The sequence below is a fragment of the Megalopta genalis genome, chromosome 9, assembly GCF_051020955.1.
Source record: "Megalopta genalis isolate 19385.01 chromosome 9, iyMegGena1_principal, whole genome shotgun sequence".
Taxonomy (NCBI): Eukaryota; Metazoa; Arthropoda; class Insecta; order Hymenoptera; family Halictidae; genus Megalopta; species Megalopta genalis.
The window spans coordinates 17,166,856-17,179,585 of record NC_135021.1 but is presented as its reverse complement, the minus strand read 5'-3'; the positions used below and the strand labels follow the sequence as shown (position 1 = coordinate 17,179,585).

Sequence of the window (12,730 nt, the reverse complement as noted above, 5' to 3'; positions counted from 1 at the left end):
GCCGCTGACTGATCGCACGGCGAACCCCTCTCGAGCGATACGCGACCAATTGATACTCCAAATCGGTTTTAAACGTTAGATAGCGAGTTTATTTGTCCATTTCTGATACGATAAGGGCGAAGTATCGAGACACGTTCCTTTGAGAAAAGTCGTAATCTAGATTAAACTTTATCGGCCCCTCGTTTCTGCAACATAATCGGTCCGTTGACATCAAATCGACGCAATGATAATAAACGAATAAGATGGAACAATGAGTGATTAATTAACACGAGGCGGGACAAGCTTTTTTAGTTGATTATTCGCGTCCAAAACTAATGAAACTATCTATAGAAAAGATTGTTGCTTCGGCATCTGTAAAAACTGTGTCAAATCGACAACGAGGGACGGACGAGCGTTAAAGATTCCTCCAATTTTTCTGCAAGCTAGTAGAAGTACTGTGAGAGAAAGAGTCGTTTCTTTCACAATAAAATGAAAAAGTAAATTGTGCAAATGAGGGAAAGGAAAAAACTTGATTTCTCGATCTGGACAAATCATTATTTGCGTAGCATGAGTGCACGCATTATGCGACGGTCGACGCGTTGATAAGATTTTGATGAATTCTATGCACGTCACGTTTACATTTCACACAGCCAATGATCGAATTAAATCATACGTCGTTCCATCGCAAATGGTTAATACATAGTGACAATGATAATAGAACCACAGACCAACAAGGATGTCAATTTGCAACCATTGAAAAAGCACTCTATCACCCGTGATAAGTGACAATAGCCTAGTTTGAACTAGCATCTGGATCAAACCACGTATTAGTCATGTATTACGGCGAATTTTATACATTCGTGACGAAGATGAGTGGTTGAGATATACAGCAGTAGAAAGATTATAAGAATTTAAGAGTGTCAAGAGTATCAAACAAATTTTTGTTTCATCCACGGTCTACTAATGATTGTAATTGACTGTGAATTTTACTCTCAGTCTCATTTTGCTATGTACACGGGTTTCAAATTTTTTATTTGCGATCATCCAGATTGCAAAAAGACACTGTCGTGAGAAATTTATTCGACGAACGTGTTACTTGGGACAAATATTACAATAAAAATCGCAAGATATTCAAGTAAATACATCATTGTTACTCGTGAAAAAAAATATAAAATAGCTGTTTTTAAACTATTACTAAACTAGTGCTAATTAACCAGGATTTATACATTTCTTATTTCAGTCGCTGCTTCGAATTCGTCAGCTTTCTAGTGTTCACGAGTGGTCTAATTCAATCCTCTGCTCAAAAGCAAACCGTTTCAAAGAACACAACCTGGCCAAACATCGTCGGTTCCGGAGCATCGCGAAACCTCTTTCAAAGTTTCCATTAATACACCGCCTTAAAAAATGCTCGACATCATTCTCATTTCGTGTTTCGCCGGGGCCAAAAATACGTGGCGCGACGAATTAGGCCGGTCCAGACGAGGGTTTCACGGCAAGCGAATATAGTTCTTTTTTTTTTTTATTCGGAGGAGTTTTAATTCCGTCCCTTTAACGACGAGCCGCGGCGCGTCTGTCCATGTCGGACGGGCCAGCTGCCGCGGCGAATGTGGAGCAACGCGCGCGCTTTTCAGTTTAGCCAATTGACAGCGCGATAACTCGCGGCGCCGCGACCAGTTTTGAACTCGGGTGCTTTTCAATGCTCCGGCGACGCCGTTGCTCCATTAAACCCGCGCTCTGGGTGAATGACTTCTCGACGAGCATAGATATGCAACGCGCGGGCCGGCTCGTTACGTCACCGGCGGATTTCGCGGCACGTGCTAACAGTTTACCTGTTGACCTGCCGCCGCACGTGCGCCGACGTTCGGCTCCCAATGCTGCGTGCACATCCCCTGCGAATAGGTGATTAGGGTGCACCGGAACACGAAAATGCCGGGATCCAATGCCTCGCCGCAGCTCGTTTTCCAAACGTGTCGCCGTTTGTCGCACGACTTTTCGAGATTCGCTTCGAGTTTTCTGCAAATCTACAAAATGTAGATTTTTGTGTTTTCGCGTATCAACGATATTTTTCGGGGAAATAGCGGTCGGAGGTTAAATATAGCTTCCCCAGAAGACAAATCCCAGACGATGGCTGGCAACTCGGAGCTGTTCAGACGTCAAAATGGTGTGTTCGTTGACACAGTTTCTAGATTAGAGTTCTTTGAGTATGGCAATTCGACGTCGCATCGCTCTCTCTCTTTCTTAACCCCCTTGCGTTGCAGTATTTTTACAGTTTCAACGATCAGAACTTTTTCATTAATTCAAGATTAATTAAGATTTAATTAAGAAAATATGCACGTTTACTTGAGTGCTTAAATATTGATGACAATAAAACAGCCAGATGACGTTCCTGTAAGATCTGATTAAATCCCTAAATCACTCGACGCTAATTATTTCTCTGTTACTCCCGTCGACACGCTGATATTCAGATCATAGCATAATAGTATTAAAACATTTATGAAAATACTTCATTGCACCCACAAATGGGTGACGCGGCTATCCATTATGTACGTGGTTGAAGACCAAACAGTGTTGCAGATCTCGAATTTCGTTAGAAGGACGAGCAGTTTATCTAATTTTAATTACCGAGCCTCGTAGAATTCTCCAGGTCTCGGTGGCGCAACCTCTCGACCAGGTTTCGCTCGATAAGGAGGAACGGGTTAAAAGGGTTTATCCAACCTCGTTCCAGGTGAACGGGAATGGCGTCCTCTCCTTCGCTAGAGCGATGCAAAGGTTCTTCAACATCCCGTTCCCGCTGGACGATCCGGTTATCGCGCCGCTCTACACCCACGTCGACACGAGAGGCTCCGGAAGGGTCTATTACGGCGAAACAGATTCACCGGAAGTTCTCGCGAGAGCCGGAGGAATGGTGCGACACGCTTTCAAGGACGCGGCTGATTTCGTGCCCACGCACGTGTTCCTAGCCACCTGGCTGGACGTTGGATACTTCAACGAGAAGAGCGACAAGGTATGCGATACGAAATTGTTTATTGTCAACTTTCCAGCCACCCTTTCTCAGTTCCCGTTGCTTCTGCGAGAATAGTCCTGCATGTCGATTCGTCACTCGCGATCGATCTTTTTCGTTTTTCTTTTCGATCTCTACAAGATCTTATCTCTCATTATTATTATTATATCTTATTATATCTTATGATATATATATATATATATATTTTATCATTCTTTTATTTCGTGTCACATTTGACCGTAACTCTTCATTATTACCCTTCTCTGATCCGAGTTTTCTAACGCTTCGATCGCCACGTAAACCATCTCAAGAATTTCATAACATTACAGTATTTTATTTAATTAAATTAAAATTGAAAAGTCGAGTTGTGTGGCATCAATCGTATTTTCAACATTCTTGCATCTATTTTATACACACGGAATATATCTTACAGCGTGTCTTGCGCTATTACGTTATATTAACCCTTTGCACTCGATGCTATTTTACCTGTAAATATAAAATTATTTTTCTAACTTATAGTGTTTTCATTTTATATGGCAAAATGCATTTTATGCATGTGAAATTGACTCTTGGGAGTCACACAACAATTACACTCTTAACAGATTTTTTAAATCTAAACTTTGTTGATATAAAAATGATCTTAAAACGTGATGTAACAAATTTTAGTGGTGCCTCAGAATCACCACTCGAGTGCAAATGGTTAATAATTAGCGTACAAATTGATCTTCAGATCCGAGCAAATAATTCCATCACTCAAGTATGGACAACATCGCGGTCAAAGTGTTAAATGGGTATAAAGGATATACACGTAGCAAATTAACAATAATATCACAATATAAAGAAAGACTGAATTCGCTCTGATGTGTGAAGTATCAGTTAAAAATGACGATGTATAACCTCCTGCATCAGGGAGGAGAGACAACAGAACAAGATACTTCAGCAACATTGTAACAAAAAATGCAATTAGATTAATAAAACAGGATAAATCGGTATGCGATTTCAATGCTCCATTGAACTATAGACGGTTCGTACAGGAATTCGTATTAAACGATAGTTTTGAATCATTTATCGCCAAGTAAATGATTGCAGTCATCGGTTAGCATTGTTCGATCGGATTCACGGAAAGCGGTCAATCTTCGCGACACCGGACGAATTCCTAACGTTATTCGAATTCTGTTAGGTGAACACTTACCAAGTAGCGATCTCGTCGAACGGCACGCATTCCTACGTCGAGCTACTGTACCCGGATAATGGTATCCAGTGGATCCAAGGTGAATCGCACCCCAGCGGCCTGCCAGACGCGAAGGCGCAGGCAGGATTTATGAGCGAAGGAAGAATGTACACCGTGAAGGGTTCCGGGACGGATCAGATTCAGAACGCCGACAAGTGAGTCAGAAGTAGACTGCTTAACGAGAGATTCACTTCGAGTGATTCACTGCGCCGGTGACATTCTAAATCCTAATGTCCTGTAGGTGGTCGAACGTGAACAGACCGGGACAATGGCTGTTCCGAGTTGGTCCAGCATTGAACGACGACGAAGTTAAACTACCGGATAACATTGAGGGTGAGTTCCTATTCTTAAGATGAAACGGAGCGAAGGGAATGCTAAGAATTCGCGAAGAGGAAAAACTGGAACCGAAGCAATATGGTTAAAATCAATGACATGCGTAGGGGTAAAAGTAATATCGAATCGACGTGTTTTAGCTTCTGTAGAAAATTTTTAAGGAATTTGTAGGTTGAAATACTTTTCGTTGGGACCTGAACAATATCACTTGACCCTTTGACGGTGTATTAACACGTTCCGTGCCACGTGTACCATCCATGGTACACGCTTGCATGTTTACTTAGTGAACTGAACAAATTGTTTACAAGAAATTTAGAACCGAAGAATCAATTTCCACCGCAAGAGTGGGCGTTGATAAGTTTTTGTTACGTTGTTATGTGTACGAGAATTAATAATTGCACATAATACATCAAGTTTTAGTAAAATATCAAAGTGTGAAGATTCGAGTAAAAAAAGCTCGGCACGGAACGTGTTAACCGTCTGAGTCCCGGGGGTTATTCAAAAAACACGGTCGAAAAGCGTAATAGCGCTTGTCTTAATTGATTGCGAAGAGAACCAAAGAGAACCTCGGGACTGAAACGATTAAACTTGTAATAACGTTTTCAATAACTTGTACCAATCAAACTTATTGAACTTTGAAAATAAATTTTCACTTTCTCTTTTGTACTGTTAAATTAATTGTTATATCGTTTCGAAGAATGAGCTTAAAATCGTTGTATCATAGTGCAGTTTCCAAAGATCCGGACACTATTAGTGCAAGTTATGAACACCATAAGAGGCTTAAGATGACACAGGAAAGAAGTAATCATTAATTAGAGCAACTTATCCACAAAGGGTTAACAAACGTCTCAAGAGACAGATTTAATTCTTCGAATGTACACTCGATTTCTCCCTTACAATCTCGCAATCCAACTTTCCCAGAAATGAACACCATATGAGGCTTAAGAAGATACAGGAAAGAAGTACATAATCGTTATCATTAATTAGAGCAACTTATCCACAAAGGGTTAACAAACGTCGCAAGAGTTAAATTTAATTGTTCGAATGTACACTCGATTTCTCCGTTACAATCTCGCAGTCCAACTTCCCCAGAAATAAAAAAGCATCTTACAGTACGCGTCTGTTCCCGGAATCAGAGGCGTGTTTCTTGAAATTTCATTAGTGCGCGGAGGGTTAATTTGATACCGTGTACGTACGCTGCGCTCATAACTGTCCAAGTTACGCGCTAATTAAGGGAGGAGGAAGCGGCAAAGGTCCCGCTGGTTTCCAAGTTTTCCTCTGAACCGAAATCTCGTTGCATTCGAGGATCGCTTGGAGCATGTAGCACAGTTTCACACGTGAACGTCACGCGTTACACAGACATCAGCGCAACGAACCAGGTGGCCAGCTGCAGAACCGGAGCAACGACTTGCCACAGCAAAGCGTCGTGCATGGACTACGAGGTCGGGTTCTGTTGCCACTGCAAGCAAGGATTCTTCGGGAACGGGAAATCCTGTCAGCCGAATGGTGAGCATATCGCGGCTGTCGCGCGAGACTCGAGGAGGCCCCTAATTATCCGCGAGCTCGCGTCCCTTTGATCCGCTCCCGGAACGTAAAAATCCGTTTTCGAACGGGTCGACCGTGTGGCTCGCAATTTTAACCACTCCTCTCTCCTTTGGAGAAGCGTCGCGTCGCGATATAAACGCCGTCCAATAACGGTCGGTTCTGCGGGGACGGTCTCTGTGATCTATTCAGGGATTACGAGCCTCCGCTGCCCCCTCGATGACCCCGTGAAACTCAAGATTCGCGGGACGCAACCTTTTGAACGCGGCCCCCTTCCTCTGACGGGTTTTCGATGACCCCTGATTCAAAGTCAACCGAAACAAGAAAGCCAGTGCGAATTAACCCGCGAGGACACTCGCCCAGGAACCAGCGAAATCGAGCCTTTTGTAAACGTGTTCGTGGAATTTTGTTCGCAGGCTCTTAAAGTCAACGTGGTTATGGCTGTTCGACAGTTAGTCTGCGGATCTTTGTGCAAAATAAAAGCTTTCCACGACAGAGAAAGAAGACAGAAATAATAATTAAGCTTTTCTTTCAATAATTGTTTTAAATCAACGACGGTGCAAGACAGCATTCTTAACCAGTTAAGCGTGTTCGATGACTATATCAGTCATGGAGATGTGGCAGAATTTTGTATCATGACGATTATATGCGTCATTCGTAAAATTTTGTTACAATTCGATATTTAAATTGTAATTCTGGCGAAAAGTAAATTATATTCGTGAATTTTAATATGTTTAAAATGTTTAGAGGTCAAGACGAAATGAAACGAAGTTAACTGGTTAAATTCTTTCAGCATCTTCAGTGTCTTATTGCACCTATTCACTTTTGTGAAATCAACGACGGTGCAACAGTATTCTTAAATTCCTCCAGCATCTTCAGTTTCTTATCGCACCTATCCGCTTTTGTTATAAGTGCACAAAATCCGCATTCTAGCGACGATACACGCAGTCAATTCAACACACAGCACGCAATACAAAAATACAATCGAGTGTTTTATTTTAGTATTTCAGTTACACTAATTGGCTGGGTAAATAAAGTGCACAGTCAAGAATTTGATCTTGGTATTGTAGTTTCTAGTCCATTAGGTAATTGAAATCAAACAGTCGAGCACTTCGTTTAAATATTTTAGTTTCTGGACAGCTAAGAATTTCAAGTCAGCGCGGAGTCCAGCTATTTCAATTTCCCGAGTTTTAACATTTCGTAAATGAAAGCATGCAGTTTGCGAAACGTCTCGCAGTTCCCTGGTGAAACAATTCGAGCGCTAGCTTAAATACCTCTTGAAGTGGCCGCACAGGAATTGGAAGGGGTGGCAAATGTTTGCAGATGTCCCACTTCGTGTAATTGGCCGCATCTCCGGCACGATCAACAATGTTGAATTCCCAGCGAGAGATTTGCAGTGTTATGTCCAAACAAAGGATGGAAGAACGTACACCGCTCTGTCCCGTGTGCCGGATGAGATCGGCCCGAACTTCCAACTGCTCGGCAGTCTCGGTGAAGTGATTGGCTGGCTGTTCGCGAAACCTATTGGAAAGACGAAGAATGGCTATGAACTGACAGGTACGCGTAGCTCAGTCTTAAAACAAATTAAAATAACAAAATATAGCACGTCGGTCTATTTTCTTTTCGACTATTTATTCAGCACTTTCGCTTAGACGCGATTAACCTTAGCATACTCAAGGGAGGAACAAAAAATATCCACAGAATTTTAAACGTGTATCTTTGTCCTAGGAATGTTCTTTCGTAAATTTTATTTTTATAAGTTATATTTTATACACTACCCTCTTTGTAAATCGTTTATCGTATAAATAAAATATACCTTATACCTCGGACAGAAAAAACCATGTTAATAGCACTTTTCATAAGTGTATCCCTTAAGCGGAGGTTAAAGCTTAAAAGTCCAAGGATTAATGAATGAATAATCTAACAAAGGTTCAAAAAACAACAATTCACGTTAATCTATTTTCTTCCGGAAAATTCATCTAGCAGTTTCCCTTCGGAAATGCGATTTCCGTAAATATAATTTGTTGCATACTTAAGAAAAGCCCCCTCCTTGCGCCGTCTAATGTCAACAAAAATTCAGCTGACATCATATTCCGTCCAATCGGCTTGGAACATATCGCCCGGCCTGCGTAATCGACGAACGGTGACTTCAAGGACATCCCCTGAATTTAACAAATCGCTTATTTCAGGCGGCTTCTTCAACCACACGGCAGTATTGACGTTCGGCTCGACGGGCGACAAGGTGACGATTCGCAACAATTACCTCGGCTTGGACGTGTTCGGCCAGTTGAAGATGGAGGCGGAGGTGATAGGTACGTTGCCGCAACTGTCGAGGGACACCCGGGTCAGCCACGGCGACTACGATGAACTTTATACCAGAGTGCAATCGGGCATAATTCGCGCTCAGAGCGAACGAATTTCGAAATTGAACGACGGTTCCGGGGAACGGGATATGGTCTTCACGTTGGACCAGACGATCATTTATAACGAGTGTTCCTACCTGCTCGTTGACCCCGAGGACGACACAACGAGGCTCAAGTACTTCAGAGGTGTGACGACTTACGAGGCCACCGAGGGCATTATCCGGTTCGCCGTAAACACGAAGGTCGCGCCGCTCGAGGAGGAGGACCCATGCATTAAGGGAAAGGAGACCTGCCCCGACTATAGTAATTGCGTCGTCGTTGGCGATAGGTTCAAATGCGAATGCAACTCTGGGTAAGCAAACTGTTCCGCTTAATTTAACATTTCGCGCGGAGATATTCTTGATAAGAATACTTTTGCGACGCTGTCGGATAAAATTCGACCCTTCGCGGGTACAGTAACGTCTCTCTAATCGACGCCCAGATTGACCGCAAAAATGGACAATTTGGGAAGAGGAGATATTGTTATTTATATGATATGATTATTCGAGCCTTGCGGTTTATTTCTATAGTTATAAATTGTCCACAATTATAAAAACAAGCCTCTTCCCAAATTGTCTATTTTAGTGGACAATCTGAGCGTCAGTAAGGGAGACACTAATGTATTTGGTAGAAAGGTGGAAAGATTCTAACACGTATTGATTAACCCTTCAACCACGGGCCACGTGGAATTAACGTTCTAAATATTTTGTAAAATTGATCAAAAGAAGAACCAAATTTGAAACATTTCTAATTCTTAATTTTGGAAAGTTCTTCCTTTTTGGTCTTCCTTTTTATAGTCTTCTTAAGCTAATATTCAGGACGCATTTGCACAACAAATAAAAGTGGATTTCATGCCGAAAAATCCAAAATTCGCGGTTCGAGGTTTAATTGATTATTCGAGTGATTCGTTGATCAAATTTTGCTCACAGCTTCGATTTGTATTTCTTAAACTCTGTACAGTGTGATACTTTTCGAAACAATCGTCTATGTGTACGAACGACTTTATAACGGTCGACCCGAGCATCGTACAAATTTCAAACGCGACATTGGCTTTCAGTTGTTGTTCTAATCGACGCGTTTATACTATATATGAGCCGTTTATTTTGAAAGTGGCATAAGTCACTTTTTACCGTAATGTGAAAAGTGGTGATTTTTTAATGTTTATACGAAATTATTTGTACCGAGAAAAATATCAGTATCCTGAGATAACAAATACAAGTAAATCTTCTCAAAAAGTTAGCATCAATATTTTTAAACGTGTTAAAACGCGAACCCTTAAATGTATCGACTTAAAAACAAAGTGACTTATGCCACTTTCAAAATGCCACTTTCTTACATATGTAAGAGCCGAGGGTTAACGGTCGGAGAATCGGCGAGCGTGTTACGATTTTGGAGCGACCTCCGGAATCATAACAGCTGATCGGTATTGCTCGCGGACTACCGTGCGTTAACCCCACGCGACGAACGCGTGTGTGCGTGCGTACGTGAGCGTCGCGATTTTTAGTTCGCGACGATGCTAGGACGATCGGCGGGCATTAGACGCTGTATACATAAACGAATTCGAAAGAAGATTCGTAACGTTCGACCAGTACACCGATAAAAGGACGCGCTCGCAGGACGCGACGAGTACTACACGATAACGATTACGTCTGCCATTGCAAACACGGCTACGTACACGATCACGATTGCGGTATGCGATTCGAATAACGACACACGGCACACAGTGGGCTGGATCGAGAAATTCAATGACATTCTGTTATAACTCTTTTGAACCATCAAAGATATTGCAATGAAATTTTCACCAAAAATATTTGAAACATAGTTATTCTCAACTATAGCTAATTCAATATTTTTTTGCATTTGTTAAACAATAATCTTTAATTACTTTTCATTGACGTTTTTTGTGAAAAAAGTATTGTTTAAATATAATGTTGCAAACTATTTGTAAGGTCTCTGTACGCATTGCACGTAGTTGGTAAATTTCAACAGTTCGAACTTTCGATCAAATGTAGAGTATGCTAATTAATCTTACCGTTTTGTTATTCTTTCAATAATTCTGCAGCGGATCCACATATTTCAACGATACGAATAAAATACTACAAGAAGAAAATTAAACGATTAAATCCTGAAGCTGCAGATTTATTGAAATTACGGGAATCATTGCATTCGGCTTTACTGTCTTCTTTTTGTCTTATATTTTGTTAGCGTCGCCGTCTAGAAGTATAAGTGGAATAGTTTTCAAAACTTACTTAACCTTAACATGCATTTGCTACACACACTTTGAGACCGCCAAGATAATATTCTCCGTCACTTCTACGCCCGAGCATGCACTCGTTTTAATTGATTACTGCAATCGATGTCTCAATGTGTGCGAGTCCATCGCCATACATTCTTCTGTTGATATTTCGTGTTGTGCTTGTATCCCAACTATTCAACATCGTCACAATTCTTGCATCTCTCTCCGCGATAAACAATACGTACTCCGACAGTGTATCATCGTTAGACTGCGGATTTTATGCATTTACAGCAAAAATGGAAGAATAAAACAGCGAAGACACAAACAGGAATCTATAAATACTGTTGCATTACTGTCACCGTGTTGACGTCATTAAAAGAAGAAGTACATTTCTGTGCAACTTCTATTTTATGTAACCGACGAGGAAGAGTTTCATTTTGCATAAAGATCCGCAGTTTAAATATCATACTTTTACCGAATTGTTCGTAACGCACATTGGGATCTTCGCAATTTGAAAGGCAGACTTCTCTGATACTGTCTCGGAGAAACTACAGTAACGTCTCCCTAACTGACGCTCAGATTGTGCACAAAAATGGACAATTTGGGAAGAGGAGATACGATCAATTTGAGTCCTGCCCCTCGTTTTTATAATTATCGATTCTCAACAATTACAAAAACGAGGCGCAAGGCTATCGTATCTCCTCTTCCCGAATTGTCCATTTTTGTGGGCAATCTGAGCGTCAGTTAGGGAGACATTACTATAATTCGAACATTGTATTTGCGAATTGCAACAACCAGTTGTCAGATAGAAAGTTCTTTATCTTTTTAACAATTTCAGTAACTTGAAAATAATACGATGACTCTCTTTAATTCTTTTAATTGGTCCACTGTTTTACAGTCGACCTGTTCATTTTTGTCGTAAATGCATAAAGTCCGCAGTTCATTCGTCACACCGCTGACAATTCGTTTTACATCTTCTACCAGGCTGAGCGTGGAGTTCGTTCTCCGATTAAAAATGCAACTCGTTTCGCAGATTCCATTATCTCTACGAAGAGGACGGCACCGCGACCTGTGTGGACGTGGACGAATGCACAGCCGGCAATCACATGTGTTCTCCGGATGCGCAGTGCATTAACCAAGAGGGTAGCCACACCTGCGAGTGCCGGGCTGGTTTCTCCGGGGATGGCCGGGTTTGCGATAGTAAGTGCAGAATCGAAAACACCGAAAAAGTTACCATTCCATGATAATTCCGTACCAACCGCGAACAAGAGACTCAACCGAGAAAATCAATATCTGTCCCGCGAGTTCTGTTTTACGCTTTGCCAGTAACCGGTTCATCTTCTGTTGGAAATCCAGAGATTCCCTCCTGCGAGGACGTTCGCTGCGACAATTACAAGACCTGCGTGATGATCGACGGCGTGCCTAATTGCGTTTGTACATCGGGTTTCGAGGAAACGGAGCAGGGTTGCTATCCTATCCAGCGAGGCAAGACAGATTTCTCTCGTAAAAAAAGAACAAAAAAAAGAAATACAGTAAGGTCTCTCTAATCGACGCTGAAATTGTCCACAAAAACGGACGATTGAGCCTTGCGGTTCATTTTTATAGTCACGAATTGTCAACGACTATTAGGTCTACCGGAAAGTTCTGTCCGATAATGTCATCGCAAATTTCGATAGATATGCACATATTCATTTGAGACATATATTTTTGAAAAATGTTGCTCACAAATTGCCATCACGCTGGCAATAGGTCATAAGTAACGACGGAAATTATATTGTACAATATAAATATTACTAAATTTATGAAAAATCTATTATTTCCTTTCATTTCTGAAACGGACAGAACTTTCCGGTAGACCTAATATAAAAAACGAGCTGCATGGCTCGAACAATCGTATTCTCCTCCTCCCAAATTGTCCAGTTTTGTGCACAATCTGAGCGTCAGTTAAGAGGACATTACCGTATACTGTTCTCTGAACATATGTCCGACCGTTTGTATTATTTTCG

At 41.5% G+C, this 12,730-nt stretch overlaps 1 protein-coding gene across 4 annotated transcripts in view; it reads left to right on the top strand.

The window, feature by feature from the left end:
• Ndg (Nidogen) overlaps window positions 1-12,730 on the top strand; it is a 43,155-nt gene that overhangs the window by 13,893 nt on the left and 16,532 nt on the right. For all 4 annotated transcript variants that reach the window (XM_033477903.2, XM_076524591.1, XM_076524589.1 and 1 more), the window contains exons 2-9: window positions 2,705-2,983; window positions 4,161-4,366; window positions 4,453-4,544; window positions 5,904-6,050; window positions 7,410-7,643; window positions 8,276-8,801; window positions 11,758-11,924; window positions 12,081-12,209. In XM_033477903.2, coding sequence (XP_033333794.2) covers window positions 2,705-2,983; window positions 4,161-4,366; window positions 4,453-4,544; window positions 5,904-6,050; window positions 7,410-7,643; window positions 8,276-8,801; window positions 11,758-11,924; window positions 12,081-12,209 — 1,780 coding nt within the window. The remainder of the gene's footprint in view (window positions 1-2,704; window positions 2,984-4,160; window positions 4,367-4,452; window positions 4,545-5,903; window positions 6,051-7,409; window positions 7,644-8,275; window positions 8,802-11,757; window positions 11,925-12,080; window positions 12,210-12,730) is intronic.